The following is a 27848-nucleotide window of genomic DNA, read 5'->3' as shown; positions in this document are numbered from 1 at the left end:
CGACGGGAAAATGTGTGTACAAATTGATCAAACCGTATCAAACAATTTTTGGCGGTTTAAAACCCCAGAAATCGTTTCTCACTTTTACAACAAACCCAATACCAAATAGACATGGCAATGGGACGGGTCGGTAGGGGTATTGTCTCCCCAATCCCTTACCCCGAGGCGATGTTTTCGAGGGCGGAAATGATGGGGTCGAAGATGGAGTTGGTGTCGAGGGAGTGGAAGGCTTGAACGCGGTTTTGCAGTGGGCATGGATGGAGATGATGGTGTTCGGCTCTCCCTCTTCACTCTCAACCCCTTTCCAAGCTCACCATCGATGACTTCCGCGCCGACACCACTTTATGCGTAAAAAAAAACAGTACCTTATTTGAGTTTCGATTTTGGTTTCTCTATTGGTTGATGCTCCCCGCCCTTCCCCTCATCAAATCCACTCATAGGCACACACACGTTTTCTATTTCGTATTTTTGTTGTGAGTGTTGTTCAAAAAATAAGGAATAGATTTCGTTTTAGATAATTTTATGTTTCAGAGATTCTATCTTTCTTCCCTGCTTGCTTCGTAGTTTGTCTAAATATATACTTTGCAATGCAGCCAATGCTAACCAGTGAAGAATGGAAGTGAATTTCGGGAATCTTGCATTTGACTTTGATTCGATTGGTTTTTGATCGAGGAGTGTTGTTTATGTTGATTTTACAGTGCCAGAAAGTGGTTTAATTTTAATATATGAAACTTTACTCAAGCATTTTCTGACAGTTTGTAACTGCCAGAAACTAACTGCCGTAAAATGTAATTAAATAGTAATAAAATGATCATCAAGTCATTATTTAGGAGTGTGATTTAACGGCATGGACCAAAACTATTAACAGAATAAAAGATTAGCAACTGAAACGAGTCAATTTTTTGTATAGGGACTAAAATTGAAAACTCAAATTTAGGAAAAAAAACATAATTAACCTTTTTTGTATTAAGAAAATTAAATTTTTTGGAGTGAAATTCAAGAGGCATGAGGGAAAAATCCTTTTCAAAATACATGTTTGTTTCACGAATTATTTAATTATTCTAAAAAATATAAGACCAAACAAAATTATCTCACGTTTGTTATGATGTCATAAAAAAATAAATACTAAATATATTCTATTCTTGAAAAAGATATAAGTTCACATTCTATCAATATTTCTGCAGAAAAGTTATTTCCATGAGATATAAATACCTCTTCACAAGTAAAAATCCCATAACCACTATCCCACTACTCTCTCAAAAGTTCCTTCAAGGTACGTGCTTAAATTTTTTTCAATCCCGTAAATTTCATTTTTTTTTCCAATTAATATTTCCACAATTTAATTTACTATCAGTTTCATTCATAAAAATATTTTAATAATTATAACATATATTCTCAAGAAAAAAATAACTTAACTAAAACATATTTTAATCATTCCTGTAAATATAAAAAATAATTCCTACTAATTTTAATAATTAATCTAACACAATTTCATTATATTTACAAAAAAAAATCCTGAGACAAAAAATAATCCGTGTAACAAACACCCCTAACGAATGTATGTTTAAGTGTTTAACAATTGTCTAATAATGGTCCGTTTCTAATATACAAGCTAACGCAATGAGATGAAATATAAGAAAAAACATTTAAAGTGAATGAATAGAAGACTGAAATGAAATTTCCCTCTGCTTGTTTAAAAGAGTGAGAAAAACATATAAACTGTAGAAAAATAATTTATAATAATCATAAATTTCATAAAAGACACGTAGCAGGTACCGTAATGAACATAAAATTACATACCGAAGAGCTCTTAATCACCAATCTAAGAATCATCTTCATCGACAAGTACGAGCATGTGTAACTTACACTTGGGACCCAGAACCATTTAACTACCCGACCTAAATAAATTATCCGTAAACCATATTATCACAATTCACAATTACAGCAACTTTTATTTGCTTTCCAAAATTGGTAGGCCTAATAAAATGAATCGAACCTATATCCTATATTATTGTCACAACTTTTTTTCTTTAAGAAAGTGATTGTCATAATTTTTTTGATCATGTACTTCGACAAAAGCTGATGATTATTCACCTTCCTTATTTCCCTTGTACGTGTTTATCAGTTGCGTCTGTACATCATGAGAAACTGGTGAATGTTCCTTGTATTCCATTGTGAATTCACCTTTGCCCTGTTGCAGTTATTAGAGAACAACCACGAAATTAAAAACCAAACAAAAAAATTAACAGCAAAACACGAATTATTCTCGAGTGGCATGATACTTACCTGTGTCATTGAACGAAGAGCTGTAGAGTATCCAAACATATTGTTAAGAGGGACCTGAAATAATTAATAACAGCAACCTATTTAGCAATGACAAAAGGACAGGTTATAGCTATAGGTTCACCGTTCATGCAATACATTAATATTTCAACATGATTAGACCAAATAAAACCAGTAAATAATCATTGCACAGGAGATTTCCAATCATCCGAAATAACAATTTTACAAGCAAGTTATAATCCCCATTAACCCCCATATTGCACTAAAACATGATATCAGAGTCTATCCTAGATCCATCAAATGGATCACCCAACATATTATCTACACACCAGGCCCAAAAAATACTGGGGTATGAGGGGTTGTATTGAAAAAAAAACACCTCCCACATTGACTAAAGATAAGACTAAAATAGAATATATAAGTGGGGAACAATCCTCATCTTATGAGCTAGTTTTTGGGGTTGAGTTAGACCCAAATTCACATTCTAAGAAGCTCTCATTTGTACTTTAAAGATCTAGCAATAAATCAATTGTAAAAATTTGCAGTTACAGATTCAAAGCCAAAATGCTATTTGTGTGTGTTAAGGCTAGTTGACATATTTAGCTTTCACACAGGATCCTCCAGCGTCACATCAAGAACCAAAGTCGTATTTCCCTGAAGCGTGCTTGCCTAATAGCATAATTAATTACCCTTGAAAATCTAGCTTTTGACCAACCCTAATAGCATCATGTAATCCATGTAACTAACCTCATCTAGTGGGATAAGACTGTTTTGTTGTTTCTCCATAGGTGAACCATAACGAACTACAAAAGTAGTTAAAAACTAAAATACTTTTAAGAGATTATTAGGTACTTACATGAGCAGTAATGACAGAATCATCTCCTTCCTGATCATTTCCAACAATCACACCTTTTCTCCTTTACATGAGTTATAAAACTGTCAGAATTCTGGAAATATACCACAATAAAAACTTCGTACCCCATTGCCCAGAGGCTCTTCGCTATGCGAAGATATGGGGATATTGTACGCAGCCTTACCCTTGCATATGCAAAGAGGCTGTTTCCGGAATATCCAGTTAAAAAAGTAAAGAACCCTCACTTGTTGATGTCACCAGCAACAGCTCCCTGAAATTCTGTTGGTACTTTCAGCTCAACAAGCATAACAGGTTCTAATATAACCGGTCTGGAAGCTGCATAACACTGTTACAAAAGCACCACAAATTATCAAAGAATTATTAGTCAATCACCATTATGTGAAGGAATCAATAGATGACTACAGGGACTATATGTGGAATGTCATTTATAAAATGAAATATGGATAACAGAAATGAAAAGGACCTGTCTAAAAGCATAGATAGAAGCCAACTTAAATGCAAGTTCACTGGAATCAACAGTATGGGCAGCACCATCTATCAAGACAACTCGGAGATTTTCAACTGGATGTCCAATTAAGGCACCACTGTATGGAAGAGAGAAATTGAGTTTGCCATACCAAAAGTTTAATCATACAAGCAAGACCAAATTGTATAAACTATAAAAAAAAAGCATCTAGATCATTACATTGATAGAGGACAACACACTACATGATGAATCACAAAAATTAGAAGTAGAATGCATGATTAAGCAATGATTAATTTTTTACTCACGAGTTGGCAGCTTCTTTGAAACCCTTCTCAATTGCAGGGATAAAATTTGATGGAATAGCTTGACCAACAAGCAAGTTTTCAAATTCAAACTTAGTTGATGACCCTGCAGGAAGTGGTTCAATATACCTGCAAACACATTGAATAAAATATATATCATCAAGAAATAAAAGGGCATCAGGGAAGAAGTGCAACCACAACTATCATCTTCCAAATTGAACAGTAAATTTTTTTTACATAACATGATAACATATATGATCATCTGTTCATGTGTAAAACACCATAAACAAATGACTTCAACTCCATGAAGGCGTTCTAAATTATATTTAAATATATTTACTGTGAAATGTTTTTTATTAAGCAATATATCACATGTATATATAATGGACATTCATTCAAAGTCCACAAGGAAAAAGTAAAAATAGTTACGAGTTAGAATTAGGTGTAGGCAAGTAGGAAATACTTCAATAATTCATATCAAGCATAAACTTAGTTTACAGCACTATGTCCCAATAGACACAATTGTTAAGACACATTTACCAAAAGCAATTCTTGAGCACTGATTACTAATTGTGTCACAATTATTTTACTACATTCTACATCATGAAATTTGTTCTCATAGCCTAAATGTGTTCTACATCTTGAGCACCAATTAAATACTTGGACAGCTCATAGCCTCATGAAATGAGAAACTAATGTATTGACAAGTTTCACTTCACAAATCTTGTCTGTGTGAACATATGAAAACAAGACATACAAAAACTTTACAAGTTTCAAATTAAACATGCTAAGTTTAAACCATGTTCATTTTTTCCTTTAAGGTCAATAATGTATTGAAAGAGAATAGACATACAGAACAAGAGGATCAAGACTCCTACTAACAGCACCAACCAGCAGTATTGGATGTTAAATCAGGAAGGAAATTAGTTATAAACTTATAATAAGGCCCAAACAATAGAATCATGATTCGCTCAAACTAGTACAGAACTGCGAATTGGTTCGTGCATACCAATTCACAGTTTGTTTACAAACGGGGACACCCAAACTCATGGTTGAATCTGTTGTGCAGTGGAAAGGATTGTGAATCAGTGATTTACGAATGGGAAGATTGTGAGCAGAGTAATAGGAGAAGGTGTAAGGCAGGGCTAGGGTTGTTCGCAAGTCGGGTTTGGCTAAACCCGTTACAACAACCCGATCAAATTTTTATGGGTTGGGTTGGGTCAGGGCAAAATTTGTTACATAACTGACCCAATCCCACCCGGTCATAAACAGGGGGTTGGATTGGGTTAAACGGGTCTGAATTTTTAAAAAATATTTTTTATTTTGTAAAATTAAACTTTTAAGAATAATAATTTGTTTATGCCTAAATTTTTGTAAATATATAATGACTAAATATACTCAAAAGAGACCAAAGTGTGGCAATATTTAACTGATAAAAGTAATGATTTCAATGCTAATACGATATTTTTATTTTAGATTGAAATAAAGTATTGTTAGCATGAGAAAAATAAACAAAATCAAAGACAGGGATAAAGAAAAAACTTAAAAAGAAAAAAAATCATGGGTGGTTTAATTTAATAAGCTGTGAGCTAAAAATTAATGTGTTTTGCATTTAATAATTAATTTATATATAATAATAAATTTAATTATATGGTATGGATCGGGTCAGATTAAAAAATAGAACTCATTACCTAACCAATATATGATCAAGTCTTAATTGAATTGGGTCAGAGTCAATCCAAACACTTAACAAACCGAACCCACTTTAATTGGGTCAGGTTGGGTCACAGATTTGACTGCACTTGTGAACACCCCCAGGCAGGACAGTGGCTAGGCAAAGGAAAAGAAAAGATGGGAAATGGAAGCTGAAATGATTTTTTTTTTTAACCGAGGAGATATAGTTGAGGAATGGTGTTGTACAGCTGTGCAGCACTTTTCTTGATAAGTGTTACATTTACATATATAATTAAGATTTTAATTTTTAAAATGATAAAATTACCTATACAAATAATTTAACTTAAATGAATCAATCCATTGATTAACTACTGAGGGAATCTAACTCAGTTGGTTGAGCAGGTAAGTTGTTGTAAACCCCCCGATACTTATCTTTGATTTCTACGGATAAAAAAATCCATTGATTAACTTGTGATAAAAAAATTCTATTGTTAACATATTTTTATTAAAAATAGATAACAAAATTTAAAAAAACTATTACAAATGAACCATTTTAAATTCAATTCAGTAAATAATAATTACTTGAACAATTCATAAGAATTACTTTTTAATTTAAATTTTTTTAATAATATTAAAGGCCAGCAGAATTAAATTAACATTTGTAGTAACACATTATATATGTAATTTATAATTTTTAACAAGATAAAAAAAATTCAAATAGCTACAGACTATGTATACCCCTTATGTACCAATACTTTGTAAGGTGGCATGCCACAAACCCATACCATGTACTAAAGAATATTGTGAACCTGGTAACTACGGCCCAAACAAATTGAAAGCAGACAGTTAAAAGTGGGAATTTATTGCTTCAGTTAAAAGTAGCGCTAAAACCTTATTACATTGGGTAAAGCAGACAGTTAAAAGTGGGAATTTACTGCTTCAGAAAACATCAGTTTAGAAAACCTATTTATACATGGCAGGGACAGTACAAAACATACAAGAGAGTATCAGCATGTGCTAAAAACTATTCGGTTATTCTTAATCAAGATTCAGATTAATTCACATGCTTTTATAGGAGTATACTTGTAATATTTCTTTTTAGCTGAAGCTGTAAGTCTAACCATAGTAGTTAGACAGTTAGTAGTTAGTCTGTTAGTTAGGACAGCCATATTACAGCTGTCACTAACTCAGGTTAGTTGACAGTTACAGTTGTGTAACTACTATTTGTACTGAATTGTAATCAGTTTTCAGTTGGGTTGAATTTCCACAATAACAAATCTCTTACAATTTCTCTCTTCTCTTTAAATATTTTATGGTATCACAGAGCTAGGTTGATCCTAAGCTTGTTATTTTTTCATGGCTTCCGCACACGATAATTCTTCTGGTGGTTTGCCACCTCCTCCTCCTCCGCCATCACCAGTGGTGGATCCTTCTCCTCCAGTTTCATTCTTACACTCCATTTCTAAGAAGTTCACGAACTCCGATTACCTTCTATTGTGCAGTCAAGTGCAACCTGTCATCAAAGGCCACGGTTTACTCCATTTACTTCTCATCAAAGTTTGCGACGATTGCTAATCGGGATGGTGGCATAATCTCATCAGAGTATCTCAGTTGGGAAAATCAGGATCAACTTCTGCTTTCATTGCTACAATCGACAACTTCTGGAGCTGTTCTACCTTGTCTCGTTGGGTGCAACACTGCGAAGCATCTTTGGGAGAAGCTTCACTCGCATTTCCATTCGATTGCTCGTGTGAAGAAGTTTCAACTTCGAATGGAGCTTCGCAATATCTCTCTCGATAATCATAAGATTACTGATTATCTTCTCCACATTCAGACATTGGTCGATTCACTCATCTCTATCGGAGATTCTGTTTCACAAAGTGAACATGTTGATATTATCCTTGAAGGTTTGCCAACGGAATATGAATCCAGTGACTTTTGTCTATAACTTGATGATGGTGAATCATTACTCCTTGCTCATGAATCACGAATTGACAAAATTCATAAGCAATATCTAGGCACTGTCAATATTGCTGAGGGTAACCCTAATTCCACCCCCAATTCTAGTTTCCCAATTGCTTGGTGCTGGGAACAATTCTGATTCTCAGGCGCATCTAACTCATGCTTCTAATGGTGCTAACAATAATAGTGATGCTTACAGTAGTGCTAATCACTACACTCCAGGTAGAGAGGTGGTGGTCAGAACTTATCTCGAAGCAGCCATGGCCGTGGTGGGGGTCATGGCAAATATGATTTTTTTTTTTGTCAGCAAAAGTAGTTATATATAAATAGAAGTACCAGAGGTACTAAAGATACAGTATAGTTCTAGATATACTACTGGATTCAATGATCAGGCTGGCTACAAGCTGATAGGATCCAGAGTAATCAACAGTAGGTACATGTACATAACCCTCAGCTGGTTTGCCATCCTAATTACAGAAACCATCTATTAGGTTGCTAGACCACTGGTTAAAGTGTATAGAAAAATCTTTCTCCATAGCTCTGAGCCATGTCCAAAGCAGAAACACTGCATCCTCCAGCAGCTTGGCTCCATTGAATGGTTCATTCAGGAAGATGACCTTATTCCTTTGCTGCCAAATCGACCAAGTCAGGGCTATCCACCAGCTCTTCCATCTATTGTACCTCTTTGATCCAGGCCTCCCATTGACATGCTGCATAAAGTGTTGTCTTGGAATTATAGGGTGCACCCCCAAGGTTCGAACCCATGATTGGGATTCCCACCACAAAGGTTGTGTTGTGTTGCAGTCAAAAAATATGTGGGATGCATCCTCCTCCTTATTTCTGCAGAAAGGGCACATGCTGTCTTCCAGCTCTACTTGTCTTCTTCGTAGGTTAGCTTTAGTCGGTAAACGATCTCTAATTAGCCTCCAAGCAAAGAATGAAACCTTAGCTGGTATCTTTAGCTTCCATAGATCCTGAAGTGCCCCATCCTGATTTTCATCCTCTATATCTCCCTGCAGCAATTTATATGCACTCCTTGTAGAGTAATGACCATTAGGCTCATGCTTCCACACCCAGAAGTCAGGAACTTGTTGCTGGATTACAACCTGTGAGATCTCCCTCATAAATTCGACAGCAGAGTCGACTTCGTTATCAAATAAAGGCCTTCTCCATGAAAAATTTCATTCCCATATTGTTTCAGAAAAGCTACCCACGTGCTGAATGAGTTTGTGCTGCTGGCGAGATATCTGATACAACCTAGGATATTTCAGCATTAATGCTACTCCATCACTAGACCAGCAGTCCTCCCAAAATTTGATTTTATCACCACTCCCCACTTTCCATGTTGATCCAGTTTGCAGAACATTATTCAGCTGGTGGTCCTGAAATACCGCCATTAAGTCCTGCCACCATAATGATTCATTAGTGCCTCTTTTTCCTTCAAGAAATTATCTCCACCCGCCATATTTGGACTCCAATATTCTGGCCCATAACTCTGTTTTGGTGAAGCATATCCCACCGCCATTTTCCAAGTAATGCTTTGTTGAAAGTCCTAACATCTTTTATACCCAGTCCTCCCTTTTCTTTTGGTAAGCAAACTGATTCCCATTTCACCCATGCTATCTTCCTTTGATCCAAACCTCCTCCCCATGGGAACCTTCGCTGAAGTTTGATCAGTTTCGCCGCTGTTTTGCTAGGTAACCTGAAAAAAGAAAGAAAATAAATTGGGATAGATGATAGGGTGGACTGTATAAGGGTCACTCTCCCCCCGAAAGATAGATATCTTTGTTTCCATGTAGATAACTTTCTCTCACACTTTCTAACAACTGGATCCCACAGCTCACTATGCCTTGGGTTTGCCCCAATAGGGATACCCAGATAAATAAAAGGCAAGGTCATAATACTGCAATTCAAGTATTCGGCTGCCTCTTTAGTCCACTGATCTGATTTTCCAAATGCCATAAAACGGCTCTTCGCAAAGTTTATTTTAAGTCCAGATGCAAGTTCGAAACTCCGCAAGATCGCTTTGATTGCCTTGATATTTTGCAGTGTAGCCTCCCCAAAAAATAGTGTCGTCAGCATATTGCAAAATGCTGACTGGAATGTTGTCTTTCCCCACAGCAAATGCAGTGTATAACTTCTTGTGGATTGCTTCTCTCATGAGTCCAGTTAGGGCTTCCGCTACAATGTTAAACAACAAAGGTGCTAGTGGGTCACCTTGTCTAAGACCTCTTTGCGGAGTAAATTGGGGAGTAGAGCTACCATTTACCAATATGGATACCGAGGCAGTTTTGATACAGCCCTGCTGGATCCATTTATTGCAGAAGCCCATCCTACGCATCATGTATATTAAAAATCCCAAGAAACTGAGTCATAAGCCCTTTCAAAATCTGCTTTAAACACCAAGCATGCTTTCTTGCCTCTCTTTGCTTCCTCCACCACTTCATTGGCAATAATTGTGCTATGCAATAGCTGCCTTCCAGCTACAAAAGCAGATTGCCTTTCATCAATGATTTCCGGCATGATTCTCTTCAGTCTATTAGCTAAAAGTTTGGCCACGATCTTGTAGACACAGCCTATTAATGAAATAGGTCTGAAATCATTAAGATTTTGAGGGTCTGGCACTTTAGGAACTAGGGTAATAAAAGAGGCATTGCTTCCTTTGGGGAAGATCCCATTTGCATGAAATTCGTAGAGGAACCGGATGATATCTGGTTTCAAAAGCTGCCAAAATTGCTTGATGAACTTGAAATTAAGTCCATCCGGGCCTGGACTCTTCTCATTGCCGCACTCCCATACTGCCCTCTTAATTTCTTCCTCGGAAAAACATCCTACCAGCAACTGATTTTGTTGCTGGTCAATGCTCTTAAAACTGATACCATTCAATTGCGGTCTGATGGACTCGGGCTCTTGAAAACGCTGTTAAAAAAACCTGTAAATTTCCTCTTTCACTCTGGCTGGTTCATCAACCCACGCAGCATCAATAAGCACTCCATTTACTACATTGAATCTCCGATTTGAATTAAGCAGCAAGTGGAAATAATGAGAGTTGCTGTCTCCTTCCTTTATCCACCTTGACCTTGCTTTCTGTCTCATTAATGATTCATGGGATTGGGCTGTTGTCCATAGGTCCTGCTGGAGCATTTTCTTTTTCGTACATTCTTCAGGGGTTAAAATTCTATCAGCTGACTCAATTTCCAGCTTATTAATTTCCGCCTCTATGTTTTGGACCCTCTTGAAAGTGACTCCAAATTGTTCCTTGTTCCATAGCTTCAACCTCTCTTTGAGACATTTGATTTTTTCTTTGAGAACAAATCCTCCCCAACCTCTTGGTTCTGACTGTGACCAGCAATTGATAACCACATCCCTGAAAGACTTATCTTGAAGCCAGCAGTCAAGCATCCGGAATGGCTTAGGCCCCCAATCCACATTCTTTGAAATGAGTAAAATTGGGCAATGATTAGAAAAATTTCTATTCAAGGTGAATTGTGTACCTGCTGGCCATTTGGTAAACCATTCAGCTGTTACAAGTGATTTGTCCAATCTGCTCTTTGCAGCCCCATTAGGTCTAAACCAAGTGAATTTACTCCCCACACATGGTGGCTCTTCTAGTTCCATATCCGCTATCCATTCATTGAAATGACTGATATGTCTGCCATCTACCCCTAGTTGGGATATAACCACCCTTTCTGATGGGTTTCTGACACTATTAAAATCACCCAGCAAACACCAAAGCCCATTTGGATTCAGGCTTTTGAGCTGTTTGAGTGAGTCCCAGAGATCTCTCCTATTCTGAGCATCACAAGGGGCATATAGGTTAATTATATAAACCTTTTGTGCCTCATTAGTCCAGACACCTTCCAATAGAATGAATCCCCTACCTGTAACCTTTCTCTCCACTTTGAATCTTTTCTCGTTCCATAAGCACAATAATCCTCCCGCCGTGTTTGTTGAAGGCTGCATTTCCCAACATACATCAGCCTCTCCCCAGATAGCTTGGCACATGAATTTATCGATTTGCTCCTTCTTCGTTTCCTGAAGGCATAGCACATCAACTTTGTGCTTCCTTACCATCCTCCTGATTGCACTCCACTTGACCCCCCTCCCAAGCCCTCTTACATTATATGATAAGATATTCATGAGACATCATTCCTATTGCCCAGCTTTTCTGCCTCCTTGCTATCTCTGATTTCCATATCACAGATTCTTTCGATAATGGTTGCATGTCCCATGTCACCTGTCATCCCCATCTCCTGGGCCATTTCCCATTGCTGCTTTGCCTGCTGGAGGTGGTTTTGATTGTCTGCCATACTCTTTGATGGCCCCTCCCCCTTCTGAAATTGAATTGAATTATGCATAGGCTTTACAGTAATAGGTATTGCAAATCTGTTGAGGGGCATGGGGTTTTTCTTAGGGGTTATTTTGTGTTGTTGCTGGGCACAATCATCTGTGTCTCCCTCCATGAGCTTCATATATGTGCTGAGAATACCCTTTTGTTTTTTGCCCTTTCTCCCTCTCGAATACACGTTCCATGAGCCAGGAGTCTCTTTTTTGTTGTGTATTGGGCTTTGGCTGGACTGGGATGGTAGTAAAGCAGGGGTGTGGCTAGTGGAGTCCATAAGCAGTGGCCCAATTTCTGTTGCACAAAATTGATGGGCAACGTTGTGGTTTTTAGGTTGTGTTTTTTTTAAATGAGGCATGTAGGTCACGTGTCTTACTACAAGGTGCCAGCTGTTCCCCACTGCATCCAACGGTCATGTGAAGCTGTTGACTCAGCTCAAGCTCGTCATTGTCCCTTTGGTAAACCCCTTCTACCACGTCAAGTTCCTCCCTACTCCTGATATTACACCTATCCTCTGCTTCGAGATTTTCCTCATTCACGCAACTTTCCCTGTCTTCTTTACGAGATGCGTCATTGCTGCAGGTCCATCTGGGTCTTCCATATTTGGCAACCTCGTCGGGTTGTCTGTGTCAAAGGTCTTCACACAATGGTTATTACCCGCTGCTTGATCAGAAGTGGTCGTAGCGGGGTTGGGTGATGGTCCGTTGGGTAATTTCGTCATTCTTCTGGTCGCTGTCGCAGCGGCGGGGCTGCCGTCATCCCATTCCGGTGTGTTTTCATGCTCCGCTCCGCTAACGAGCTATCGCAAACTGGCTATCAGTGTCGGCATCAGAGGAGACAATCTCCTCGGAGGAGCCGAGGGTGCTGCGAGCTTGGCAAGAACACCTCCTGTTATCGCTCATCGTCTCTTTCACTATGTGGATTAGGAATGTCTCGTCGCCGATGTGTAGATTGACCGTGTGCTAGAGAGTGGGCTTCCATGGGGTCCTAATGAGTACCCTCGCCCTATCCAACCTACGCAACTCCTCCACGTCATCATCCACCTCCACCAGGTCTCCTATAGCAGCAACAAGCTTACGGATGTTTGCCGTATCCCATGCCTCTAATGGAATGTCCCAACATAGGACCCAGACTAGTCTATGGCCCGTTCTAATGCTGCTGCTCCATTTGTCCAGCGAGTAAAACAGCGTCATCCCATGCATATTCTCTTCATTCGCCAATTGTTCCGCCTTGCTATCAGAGAGACCAAGGAGCAGAATCATGTCGTCGCCGAGGTACTTGGGCACGACATCATCACCTATCTCCCAGGTTATCTCGTCTTCAACTTTGTCGAAGCTTGTCATGGTCTTCAGGCGACCAACCCACGCATCAGAGTACCATGGCTTGGTCCCCGTCGAGATGTCAATGTGAACTGACGACTGTGACCCAGCTTGCTTGGTGCCGACATTAACTGGGTACCGCCTTTGCCCTAATATTCTAGTGTTTGAGAGCAGAGCTTGCGCGTACGACGTCGGGGCTGCCTTGTGTTGAGCATGCGTTTGGCGGAGTGCTAGCATACCTTGACTACGGTTGTGCGTTTGGGTTTTGGGCTCCACTCTTCTTTGTGCATGACTTTCCCTCCTCCTTTCATACTTTGGGACGTTCACGTACAGTTTCAAGCCACCTATTATGAGGTTGTCTAACTGTCTTTCCAGTGTACGTTCGTCGGAGACACCTCTAAACCTCACGAAACCATACCTCTTCCCACCTCTGTTCCTTTGTTTGGAGATGAAAATCTCCCGGACATCCCCCCATCTTTTAAACTGTGCCCACAGGTCGCTCTCCGTTACTTCATCGAGAAACCTCGTAAAGTAGAAGGTTGAGATATCTGATCTCTCCCTCCAGGTGTTGTGGACATGAGTGGATGATTGACCAGGCCTATTACCGGCATAGTTATGCCGGGGATCCTTCCTACCTCTCGCTCCCTACCTCTCATTCCTAGACTTGACTCTCACCCAGTGGCTATCACACTCTGTCTCTCTCTCACTCACTCTCTCCGTCTCTCTCTCTCTCATCTCTCTCATCTATATTGAAATTCACATACCAGAACACTTCTCTGTAGTGATTAATACATATTTCATGCCTAAAAAGATATATGAATTAAAGAGAAGGTACATGAGATCTGTGTGTTCAATATGTTTCTTTTTGCTGATGGATTCATGGCAAATATGCTGATGTTCAGTATCAGGTCTGCCACAAATTTGGACATGAGGCCTCTTTTTGCTATCATAGGTATGATGAAAATTATGTTCCCTCTCAACCTATGAATTATACTAACTCAACATCACCCTCTCAAACTTCACAATCTCAGAACCAAACACCCCTACCCAAACCCAAACCTCACAGTGGCATTCTGCTCCTTCACCATCCCCTGATTAACCTCAATTCAGTGCCTATCCACAACCACAACCCTTTACCCCATTCCCTTGTCCACCTCAATACATGTGTTAAATATATGCTTTTATTTTTTGTATTACTTAGCTAGAAATTAGGGATTATTTGAATCCTTGTATCCTAATTACTTCCTATAATGATTATAAATAAACATCAGATGAGTGGGTAACACACAGTTTCTGTAAAAACTTAAAATGGTATCAGTGATTAGGGTTCGATCCCTCTCACGTTTGTGCGCAGTCACTGTTGCAGGAGAGAGATAAACACAAAAATATGTTGTTGTCAAAACTGTTTTATGAATTGGTGTACAAATAATATTTCTCTTTAAATTATACTGGTGATTCAAGTCATACAATTTGATCTGATACACAAGCAATGCCTGCCAGAACTAGGATGGTGTTTTAGCAATTCAATGGTTTCAGGTCAAATTTCATGATTCTAAACTATAGCATGGGTAGCAATGCATTTTGGCTCAAATCTATGCAACCCAACTGAATAATCTGGGGTGCATACATGCATGTGTACAAAAATTTATCTTGAAGCAAAGATAATATTTACAGCAAATAAAATAAGAATGACTAATCAATACTGACCCAATTACCCGTCCATATTGACCTTGTCCTCCACTTTGCTTCTTATGCAAATAGTCAAAATCAGCACGTTGAGTAACAGTTTCTCTGAAGTTAACACGGGGCTTTCCAACTGAAGCATCAACCTTAACAGGTAAAGACAAAAGAATGAAACTCCAGATGAAGCAAACATTTGGCCAGCTTCGAACAAGAAAGAAAATAAATATGTGGAGGATGAAAAGGGTACCTTATACTCTCTCCTAATGCGTTCAACATAGATATCTAAATGCAGTTCCCCCATTCCAGAAATGATTGTCTAACCACAGAAGTTTACTAATATCAACATACGAACAATAATATTGTACTTAAAAAGAGAATGATCAAAGAATTAAAGATAACCTGCCCACTCTCCGGGTCCAAGCCAACACGAAAAGTAGGATCTTCTTTTTGGAAGCGATTCAAAGCTTTTGAAAACTGTAAGCAATTCAGGAGAAATCCAATTAGGTGATACAACTTTTTTCAAATCTAGGCAGGGGGTTGACGTGTTACATAAAATAAATTACTCACTTGCCCTCCAGAATCTTTAGAGACTGGCTGTACAGCTAATGACATCACTGGCTCAGGAACATTCATAGAAGTCATTGTGTATTTAACTGAACCGTCAGTAAAAGTATCTCCTGATGACCAAGACAAATGTTAAACACATATATAATCAAAATGAAACAAAAATAAGAGCAGAAATAAATAATGAATGGAAAGAGACTGCCCCAACAACACATCTTCAGCATATATAACCCAGAAAGCAATACAAGATTTAGTTAAAATCATAACACTAACTGACATTACCTGATGTAGACAATAGATCCTTCCAAAAAGGAAAAGAAAACAAGAATAAATGAAACAGCCTATAGAGAAGGAACATCCACTATTTGCAATTCATAAACATGTAATTCAATCTGTTTATCATTCTGCATTCTGACAGGGGGAGGCATCCTAAGTGATTGAACACAAAGGCCAAATTGAAAAATATTATCAAATTAAATATTTAATAATTTAATTATTAATAATTAATAATAGCAAACATTTCAAAATTGTAGAGCACTATGGAATATTTCAGCCATCTACAGCCAAAAACTACAGCTATTAGTTTGGTGTTCTTGGAGGAAAAACGTCCTTTCACCTAAAAGCAGTTTATCTTATCATAATACATTGCAAAGGCTATATGCCTACAACAAGAATAAGAACCAGAATTAGGTTTTGCAGTGTGTGGTTTACAGGGTTCTATTGCACATTGTTGGAGAGGAATGCCTACATTTTAAGTACATCCCCTAGTCTTTACATGTCATGAGATTGGTTTGTTTACAGGCAACCACTGGAGATCTTTTCATCGTTGTTAAAGGGAATGGGGAAGTGAAAGTTCACTAATTTCAGCATGCAAGCCAGAAAGGTTTCACAGTTTTTCAGCATTGTTTAGCCACTTTGCTCCTTTTCTTCTTTTACAATACATCTTTTGCATTTTCTTCTGTTTTTCTTTTTCAGCCTCGCAAGTGAAATTTATTCTCCAATAAAAAATTTAATCCCTCTTTTATTAATGATGATATATAAACCATCACCAAAAGATTCTTGGCAAACACCTACCCACCCAAAATAAATTAAAATTCAAAAAATGCATAGGTTTAAGCAAAGACAAAAGAATAACCTGATGCACAGTCGACACCAAATACAGCAACTATTTGCCCAGCATGAGCCTCTTGAATGTCCTGCAGATTGTGAGAGAACCCAATTAAAAGTTGTAAGAAAATGGCAGAGAATAACTGAATATATTCAAATTCTTCAGAATGTATTTAGTCAAGAAACAAAACCCTAGCAGTTTATGTTCAACAAAAATAATAGTATATCAAATATGACCTACCTAAGTACCTTATTTTACCTCTTACTCCCTTTTAAAAAAAAAAAAGTATCTTATTATAACTCTTACTCCCTTTTAAAAAAAAACACTGTTTCCAGGGGCATTCAACTTAATAGGGATACTGAAACTCTAAAAACAAACCTCCATCTCATCAGAATGCATCCGAACCAAGCGAGGAACCTGCATGCACAAGAAAGGACTCAGCCACAAATTCACTATATATAATCTCGGAATGCAATACAATAAGACATGGAATGACACCTGATCTTACTAGTGAAATACTGTACTGCATTTATTATGTATCCTGCCTCATATTTAGCTAATAAAAAACTAAAACTAGTACCAATCTTTGTTGCACTGTTTAGTTTTTCAAGGATCTCTGATACAGACCACATATTGTTTCCCAGTCTTTGAATAAACAAAAAATTTCAAGACAAAGAGGAAGAGATATACAAAATGTCCTCCAACAAGAACATGCGGCGAGGTTCCTTGTGAGATGTGTGGTTAAATTAAATACGATACCTTTTTTAAGCAGGATGAGTTTCTTCAAAAATTAGTTCAAAATGCTAGTATGATAGTATCTAGTAAAAGTTTGAATCCATGCACTTAATCTTAAAGATTTAAATCTATGAACTAACAGGATTTCCATGAAAATGAGGCTATATTAATGTTGTTGAAACAACAAAAAAATGCAGATTTGGACTAATGCTACCGTAGAATGCTCTTCAAGAAAATATCATGAATAAAATATTGAATGGAGTTATACCTATCATAGATTGGAAATGAACAAATGAAGAATAAAAACAAAATATGACTATAGAACATAGACACAGAGAATCAGGTCCACAAGGCAAAACACTCATATGAACAAGACTAATACGTTCATGCTAGAACAGTTAAGAGCTATATAAACTTACCTTGATCTTCTTGCCAGTGTTTACATTAATAATAAAATCACCCTTCCGAATCACACCCTCGTAAATTCTTCAGCCAAAAAAAAAAAAAACCATTAGCTTATGTATTTGTGTAATGTAGGCTAACATTCAAAACAAAAGATCAATATATATAAATGATGAAAAACGGTTTCAAATGGGATTAACAGCCTCCTATGGTGAGGGGTACCTTAGATATGTTAACTGACCAAACCGCCCTTCCTCCAACTTGAAAGCCAATGCCACAAGTGGCCCATCAGGACTTCCACGCAACTCAACCTAGATAAGAATAGAATATTACAATAACCCAATATATAGCAAGACAAACAAGGGTAACTGAAACAAGCAAGCATATCACAAATCAATGTGATTGTATCTCTCTGGATTGCAAGAATTAACCTCATAATATCCACAAACATTATTTCATTACAGCAGAGATTTTGGAAAGAATGCAGGCAGGTTGCATCAAACCCAGCTGAGATTGGGCACAACCTGAATGCAAAAGTTCCTTCTACTCTTTTAAACTCATCCCAAACTCATATACAACCAAACCCTCCTTGTTATCATACCTTCGAATACCCAACTCTATCCTGAAATCATAAGCCTTATTTTTTATATTGATAAAGAATTATTTTTGGCGAGAGGATCCTAAACATGTCTAATTTAGTCTTCTCTTAAAAAACATTTATTTATATTTTCAAATTTGAAAGCAATTTGACTATTACTGTGATTTAAATCTTGGTTATGTCAATTCGGATATTAGTGTTTCATTTTCTCCCCTGGCTAGTGACTTACAATATTACAATGCATGCATTACTATGTTTAATATTGATACTTTTCACTTTTCGAATGATTTATGTTTCATTATGTAGAACACACATTCAAAGCAATTTGTATCATTTTAATAGGATATCTTATAATTCATGATTCAAAAATTGACCTTCAAATTCAAAACTTCAAATGCAATTTATGACAATCACAATAGCTACATAGTATTAAAGCAAGACAGATCAACTTTAAAAAAATCAAGTACCTTGTCCTCATTCTTAGTTTGGTCAAGGGCATAATTACTAACTTCTATTGGACATGGCAAATAACTAATTACACCATCCAGAAGTGGCTGTACCCCCTGTACCAGTAACAAAAATTAAAAATGAGATAGAAGGTAATGATGCAAACAAGTGACGAGTCTGATGAAATCTTGAAAGTTCAAGTTTGGATCATATTCATATATTAGCATGCATACAAAAGAATATTTGAGGGGTCGAGAATTGGGACTTGAGAGCAAGGTCGCTTTCCTAGACGCATAGATGATGAAAAGATTCATCATTTACACCATCAATACTAAGTATCAATTTAAGAAAGCATATAGAATATTACCCCAGTCCTGTATATAAGAAACAAAAGGCAACATTGTATTGGTCCTAATTATAGGAAACATAGGACTACTTTATTGCTAAAATTCCTTTTTACCCCTAATTAACTGTGAGATCTATTAATGATTACTCTCTTTTCCCCATGAAAGTGGGTGTGTTTATTGAGCTATCAACAAAACAAGACACATTCACTGGTTGAAAAAATATCTTTTGAAAAATAATCATATCTTAAATCATTTAATGCTATGGGTAGTCTTGAAATAAAAATAAAATTTATGATAAACTAACTAATCTAACGAATCTTGTATTTATTAGTTGATAGAAATCAGTGATTGTATTTCCTAATAATCAGTAATTGATTGATCTTGTAATCAATTACTGATTCTATTTCTCTATTATAAATAAGATCATGTGTGGTCTCAAGACACACAAATACTGTAATATTTTTATTCTGTGTAAAGGTCATAAAGTAACTAGAATTTAAGTTTGGCCTTGGCCCAAAAAGTGACAGACCCAAAAAGCCCAGTGTGGCTGTGGCATGACATTTATGATCACCATTACGATAGTTGTCTGTAACAGTCACTACTCACTAGGTTGCAGGCAAGACAGTTACAAATGGATTCAGGGTGCATTTGAAAGAGTTTATTTACCATTTATTTGGACTTATGACATAAGTACTTGTGTAAGTGTTTGGGAGAACTTATAAAAATAGCTTTTGATATGTCAACAAATTGTTCTTAACTTGTTTCAATAAGCTCTCCAGAATAGCTTATGAAAACAATTTACAACTTATAGTTTTACTCTATTTCCTTTTCAATTATAGAAACAATTTATACAAAAGTACTTATATGATAAGCACTTATTCAATAAGCACTTAAGTTGTTTTTCCAAATAGGCTCTCAATTACAAAAGTGCATATTGGAAAGACACAAACTAAATTAAACCATAATCACAGCATTAAGTCAACAAATGAAAAAAATAGCGCTGCATCAACCAGATAAAGGGGAGGAATAAAGAAAGTAGTGCATTGGAAAGACACAAACTAAATTAAACCATAATCACACCATTAAGTCAACAAATGAAAAAAAATAGCGCAGCATCAACCAGATAAAGGGGAGGAATAAAGAAAGTAGAGCTATGCAGCAATATACAAACTGAAAGTGATTGTATCCGTCATTGTACACACAAAAAAAAGATATACAAATTGAAAGTAATTCACTGGTCACCTTATTTTTGAAAGCACTACCCATGAATACTGGTATAAATTTCTGGGCTATGGTAGCCCTACGAACTGCTTCCTACACACAAAAAAAGAAAAATAATTAAAAATAATAAAACTCTATTCAAAAATAAAATGGTGAGGGAGGATGTCAGGAATGGAGACTAACAAGTGCTATTTGTAACACCCTAAGGGGGTGTTTGGTTTGACTGTTTTCTATTTTCATTTTCACTGAAAACAGAAAACGGTGATGAAAATGTGTTTAGTTGGATTTTTGAAAACATTTTCAGTGAAAATGAAAATAGGAAACAACCAGAAAATGAAAGCAATAAAATCTCGTTTTCAGTTGAAAACAGGAACCTCATTTTGGGTAAAATGAAAATGCGATGACAAGAAATGTAATTTTAAGCAAATTTTAAAATACGAACAAGATAAGAAGTCAATATATCATAAATTTTCAGTGTTTTTATTTCCTGAAAACAGAAAACAAGAAGTAAAACCAAACATGTTTTCAGAATTCTAATTTTTTGAAAATGAAAACAATTTTCAGAAAATGAAAACAGAAAATGAAAATGCAAACCAAACACACCCTAAATTTCTCTACAATATATATAATATATAATATATGATAATTCTAATAATTTATAATGTGTGTAACAATAATATTAATAAATTTTTGAACTACTAAAAATTGATGTATTTATAATTAATGTCAAAATTAAATGAAATAACAATATTTTATAAGACGAAAGTGAGAATAGCTGCATGTCTCAGCTAGGGTGAAATTCCTTTGAAAATATGAGTCAATTTTTACACATTTTACTTGACTCAATTTTTACCAAATAGATTTGAGTGGTAAATAATTTATCCACATTTTCCCTACTATTTAAATACCTGATCTAACTATATGATTGAATGATAAGATCATTTGTATGGCTTTCCTTTTCCACATATTTAGACGACCAAGGTGCCTTATTTTGGGGTTCATTTAATTTAAATATTCTATATTTATTTTACTAGTGTCTAACAGTACTAAAATGTCAACAATCAAATATTATAATTTTATTTAACTTAAATTAAAATTTTAATTTATTCCACACATATCCTGTCTTGACAAAATGACAAAAAAATTTATCAGGAAAAATTAATTTAATTATTATCTTATATATATATATATATATATATATATATATAATTTGAACCTTCAAAATAAATTAATAATTATTATAAAATCAAAATACTATTATTACATTATTTATTATTTAACTTACAAATTAATTATTAAATACACCAATTTATAGTTCTTTAAGAAATTATAAATATTGTTGTTACACACATTATAAATTTTTAAATTTATCATTTAATTAATTTTTTATCCAACATAATTATATACATCTTAGAGAAAAATTTAGGATGTTACACTTCATATATCACCATATAAAATTGTTAGAAGTAAATGTCAGATTTAAGAACATGTATAATGGGTAGTATTAGTTGTTACTGACTCATGCTGGCGTGTGTACACAAAGCATAGGCTGCATTTTATGTTGTGTGTGTCCTACAGTCCTAATACACAGTACACACCAGCATCTGGAGCCTTTGCTGGCCGCCAAATTTTTGTGGCAACTCCACCACCGTCCTCCCATCCTTTCCACAAACCTCACTCACCTCCCTATTCCCTGCCCAAATCAACTAAGAAAACTTATCGCACTAACCTAAGTCCTTTAGCTTCAACCTTCAAGTCAATTACCCCAGCCTCCTACGCCATTATCTTCATAGAAACCAACATGTATACCTTCTAGCACTGCCTCTAATGCACCTTCAGCCATCAGCTTCACCACTGTCCCCTTTATCATGTTACAAATTGGTGGGTGCAGCCAAATTATTCCTGTTGGGCACTGTTCTAGAATTAAGGTTAGAAGAGAAGTGCTGTCATGATCACCTTGTCAAACAAGCCAAGGATATTCCAACTGCAGACCAAGATAGGCAAAAACAAATTGATGCCTCATTCTATGGCATCATATGGTTTTCCATATAACTTCAGTCCTATATTACTCTTTCAGGGCATGATATTATGTTTGAGGCAAGACCAAAAAAGTGTACTTCAATTATGTCAAAGGCCTGCACAATGTTTCTAATTTGGACTTAGGGCCTAACTCAATCCCACAAAACCGGCTTGCAAGGTAAGTCATGGCCAAGCCTTATAAGCACTACTTAAGCCTTATCTCTAGTCAATGTGGGACTATATTCACTCCCTTACACCTATCACAATGAAGGTGCATGAGGCCGCAAATTAAGGTTGGCCAAGGGTGTCTACAATTACGGCAGCTTAATACACACCCTCACCCCAGGGCTACTAGCCTGGGGCGTGCCAATGCAGGTGGCCAACAGCAATGGATATAGGATAGAGTCTTATATTAGAATTTGAGCTTAGAAAGTAACTCAACTCCATAAAACTAGCTTGTAAGGTGAGAATTGTCCAAGCTATCTACGCATCACTCTGGCCTTATCTCGAGTCAATGTGGGACTATATCCACCCCCTAACACCTATCACAATGAAGGTGCATGAGTCTACAAATTAAGGGTGTCCACAATAAGGCGGCTTAACACTAAAACCTTAACCTAATACATGGACATGCAAGCTTGTCTAGGTAAATGATAAGAACCTTGGGAGAACCACAACAAAAAAGGTAGCTATTGTAGTTGGAGGACTCAAGGTCATATAAAACCCCACACCAAAATCCCATACTTTCAATCAATTGAACCCTAATAATAAGCTTAAGAACTTGCTTGCTAAAACTGATTCCCTTATGCACTTTGCTGATGATGCTAAGGGTGTAAGCAGGTCAGTTTGGGTTGGGTTTGGTCAAACCCATGCCCCAACCAAATCAAATTTAAACGGGTTGGTTTGGGTCAATTTTCTAAGAAAAAATGAAACCCAAACCAACCTGTTTGTAAATGGTTTGGGTTGGGTTGGGTCAACAAGTCAAAACATTTAAGTTTATCTATTCTTTTTTAAAACACAATATTTTTTATAAGCTAAAATTTTTATTAAATGAATTAGACACAACTGATTCTTGTTAGATTTTTTATTAAAAAGAAAATTTTGTGATGCCATCACACCTCACTCTACTTCACTGACTCTTATTTATCTATCTATTCATCGGGGATGGAAAATTAAGTATATCATATTCAAAATAAGAAATTTCAACAAGCATAATGAGGATGAGTTTCAAACACTTTTTTCTACCAAAACCAATGGGACATTATGAGGCATACTCTTTGTAAATAAATTCAAAATAATTTTAGAAGCCCCTCGAAGTGACTTCAATCAATAAAACCCTTGTCGCTTTAATCCTGAAGGTTAAGGATGTATTGATACTTACTCAATTCAGGTCGATAAGTCTATATAATCAATAGTCAATAGAATTTATTTTTTTAAAATTTAAAAATATATATTATATATTACATATATTAATAATTATAATTAAATATAAATTAACGGGTCAATAGGTTCTAATATTAAAACCCGTGACTCAACCCAAAACTCAACGGGTTTGATCGGTTCGATTCGAGTCGGACCCAAACACAAAAATTACCCAACCCAAATTGTTAGGGTTGATTTGGGTCAATTCGGGTTCGCAAGTGACTCGCACCCGCTTAAACCCCTAGATGATGCAAACAAATAATCAATATGCCAAACATGTCTTCATGGTCAGTCTTTGTCCTTGATAATCTGCCCCCAAAACTTAACTATTGGATTTTCACTACAGCCTTTTATTTTCATCAAACAGTCTTGTCTGAAAGCAACTATCGCATATCTCCAACCAGCAAATGTTTGTTCTACCTTGAACCTGTTGACATGTCTAAAATGGTTTCTTGGTCCAGCAACCACGGTGAACAGGGAGGAGGTTGTGGTGGAAACAATTCCTGTCCACATCACACTTATGAGTCATGGCAAGATATTTGGTCACACAAAGGACCAATGCAGAACCAAGGCCAACCAACAAGCTAAAACTGTGAATGCTGTTCACGTGACCCCGTCTAACTCAATTGACAAGGTTTCCCATGGGCCTCTGGGAATAATGAATATCTCAAACACAAAGCAGAAATGTAGTCCACTACACCTGTCACTTTTGTAGCTCAAATCAGTAACCTGATATTTTTTCCTAGAGTTCTCTTAGACCTTGGATTCTAGACTAGGGGCTTTTGATAGTATGTTTGGTAATAGATCCTTTTCCTCTCGTCTAGACTAGGGGCTTTTGCTAACTTCAGCCAATGGTTCACAAACCATAGTCCAAAGAATTAGTCAAGCCAAATCCCCTTCCCATACTCTCTTTAAATTATGTATTTTCATGCCTATTTATCCTTTTAATTTGATTTCCTTAAGCAAACACACTCTTATCCTTCCTTGCTCTGTTATCACAGTCAATGATAAAGGAGAAAGTAGTACTATGTTTACGGTAAGAAAATCTGTTTGTGACTATTAACTAAGGGTAAAGCAAGTGGCAAATCTAAAACATAAATGTACTAACATGCTTATGATTTTTAGATGAAACCACACATAGATAACTTAATTGATACATTAATGAAGGGAATATATGAATAGTGAGAATAGATATTCTGTTAAAATAATTCCTTTCTCCCGTCACAAGCTGACAGATCTATACCTTCTTCTCTTGAAGCACAGCTAGGATGCTCAAACCATAAGGTCCTCCATATTTTCGGACAACAGGCCAAGAAACTAATTGATAGAACTTAGAAGTAGAATAAATATGATGCATGCAACCCAATGAATTCAATAATTGACATAAAAAACTCAAAAAAAAATAATTGTTACCTACACACCTCAAGATCAGCAGCTGATATGGTCTCATCACCAAGAAAAGCTTCAGCAAGTTTATCGTCAACCTCTGACACGGTTTCTATGAGTTCACGTCTTTTCTCTGCCACCAAGGCTTCCATATCTGCAGGCACTTCTTCAGTGACAACATTTTCACTGCAATAAGCAACAATAGAGTAAGCAAAAGAATAATGCCAGAGGAGACTTAATCTTAGGAACAAACAATGCAGAAGTTTTTGAAACAGACCCATTTGAACCATGGAAATAGAAGGCCTTTAACTGCACAAGATCAACTAGTCCCTTAAAATCATCTTCCAATCCTATTGGAACTTGTATGGCAGCACTATGATGCCGAAGCTTAGATCTAGCCTGAAAAATAAAATAAAAATGGTCTCAAAATGGAAACAATTTTAATTCAAAAATAAGACTGAGAATTTATAAAATGCACAGGGTTAATATAAAATAAATAGAGAGATCATTAAATCATAAAACTAAAATTTTTTAGTTTATGGCTTGCATAATGCAAAATCATTAATTATATGGTAGGCTCCGTGCATATAAAAACTGAGTCACAGATTATTTTACATCGTGACCAATTTTTTATAAAGATACAGCTTAGGAGTTTCAAAATCAACTTTTTCAAAATAATCACTTTCTCAAATGCCACTGGACCAGTGATAAGGGAATAACCAAAATTGTGTATATGGCAAACAAACTATAAAGCTGTTCGTCTACAACGACTTCCATAAATCTCAAATTCACCTGATTTAACACTTTCCATGGATCTGCTCCCATCCGATCAAGCTTGTTTATAAATGCAAGTCTTGGAACTTCATATCTTCTCATTTGCCGATCAACAGTAATGGACTGACTTTGCACCCCACCAACACTACAAAGAACAAGAATGGCACCATCAAGGACACGCAAAGCCCTCTCAACCTCGATGGTAAAATCAACGTGACCAGGCGTGTCAATAATGTTAATCTGCAACAACACATTTCCCAGGATGTTAAATATATAAATATATGAAGACAAAATTACTTACAACACGATAATTAACCACAATTCACTCAGATAATAAAAATAGTAATAGCAGAAGCATTCAAATCTCAATTCCCCCTTTATATTTCTTGATTCCTATTGGTTCAAAATTCAATTCAATTTAAAATCAACCAACATAACAAACTCTTCAACTCTTCCAATTTTATTGCACTTCAAAAACACATAGCAGTAATGATTTTTACAAACACACAACCAATCATTAAATCATACCAAGTGTGACTTTTGAAATAGTTATTTTAAAAGTCAACATTATCATACAACCTGTAGTTGGATGACAGTCTTAAATGTTTTTCCACTCTGCATTCTAATTTTAAAAAACATAATAATGAAAATAGTAACAACAGTACTTACTACCTTACAGTCCCAATTCTTATTTCTTCAAAGCCTCGTTTTGTTACCTCCATGTCTTAAGGCCTGTTTGGTAAACTTCTTTATAAACAAAATAAATAAATAAATAAAATAAGTTTGTCCAAAAGATAAAATTAGCTTAGCTTATGCATAAGCTAATGAGCAGTTTGTTTAAACTTATTTGTTGAACTAAGCATTTATTTTAATAAAAATAAACAGCTGTTTGTTTTTAGTGTGTTTGCCTAAACTGTTTATGCTTGAAAAAATCAGTTTTCTGTTTATTTTAAGAGGTAAATCCGGGGCCGGTTTGTTTAAACTTATTTGTTGAAATAACTGTTTATTTTAATAAAATAAGCAATATTTTTGTTTTTTAGTGTGTTTGTCTAAACTACTTCTATTTAGAAAAAAAAAAGTTTTCTACTTATTTTAAGAAGCAAATCGTATCTACTTCTTAAAAAAAGGTTATTTTAAAATTGTTTTTGAGTTTAAACAAACTCATCCCCTACCGCTTCTTAAATAAGCGTATATAAAAGGCGTTTATTTTAAAGTTGTATTTTTAAAGTTTAAACAAACTCCTCCAATTTATAGAAGTTCTATCATATTAGCCACCTAAAAGCTTATTCTCAGCTTAAGCATAAGCTTTTGGAGAAACTTATCTCATTTTATAGAGAAGCTTATCCAAACAGGACCTAAATTCAAATTCAATTAGAACTGAACCAACACCACAATAACTCTCCCAACATTATTTCACTAGTTGAATTCAACAAACAAAACCAAACCTTATAATCTTTCCACGTGCAGTAGGTGGCAGCAGACTGAATGGTGATTCCCTTCTCCCTCTCCAAGTCCATGGAGTCCATCTTGGCGCCGACTCCGTCCCTGCCCCTGACCTCGTGGATCTCGTGGATCCGACCCGTGTAGTACAGAACCCGCTCCGTCAGCGTCGTCTTCCCGGAGTCGATGTGCGCCGAGATCCCAATGTTGCGGAGCCGCTCCATCGACTCCTTCCACCAGGGATCCTTCTCCGGCTTCGCGCGCGCCGCGTTCCCGGCCGAGAAGTGGCGGAGATGGAAGGCGCCGCCGATGAGGGAGGACGCCGGCGACCGCGACGAGGAGGTGGAGCAGAGCGCGTAGAGGAGGCGCGGGGCGGAGGACCGGGATACGCGTGCCATGGCGGGGGAGAGGGTTTTGCCCTTGTGGCTTTGTTCTTGGGGTTTTGACTACGGAAATGAAACTAAAACCCTTAGGTAGGAC

At 36.4% G+C, this 27848-nt stretch overlaps 1 protein-coding gene across 1 annotated transcript; it reads right to left on the bottom strand.

The window, feature by feature from the left end:
* Positions 1 to 1710: 1710 nt before the first annotated feature.
* Positions 1711 to 27848, bottom strand: LOC114376467 (elongation factor G-2, mitochondrial). The gene is made up of 20 exons (XM_028334607.1): positions 27374 to 27848; positions 25947 to 26168; positions 25432 to 25553; positions 25190 to 25340; positions 20349 to 20420; positions 18780 to 18875; positions 17937 to 18025; positions 17732 to 17798; positions 16956 to 16994; positions 16605 to 16665; positions 15473 to 15582; positions 15305 to 15379; positions 15153 to 15221; positions 14930 to 15051; positions 3929 to 4054; positions 3621 to 3741; positions 3382 to 3482; positions 3140 to 3200; positions 2287 to 2340; positions 1711 to 2191 (listed from the first exon to the last, which is right to left on the bottom strand). The coding sequence occupies exons 1-20, from the start codon at positions 27764 to 27766 to the stop codon at positions 2087 to 2089; spliced, it is 2256 nt and encodes a 751-aa protein (XP_028190408.1). The 5' UTR covers positions 27767 to 27848; the 3' UTR covers positions 1711 to 2086.

Source organism: Glycine soja, chromosome 11 (assembly GCF_004193775.1).
Source record: "Glycine soja cultivar W05 chromosome 11, ASM419377v2, whole genome shotgun sequence".
Lineage (NCBI taxonomy): Eukaryota > Viridiplantae > Streptophyta > Magnoliopsida > Fabales > Fabaceae > Glycine > Glycine soja.
Note: the sequence above shows the minus strand (reverse complement) of the source record. Positions and strands in the feature narration are given on the sequence as shown.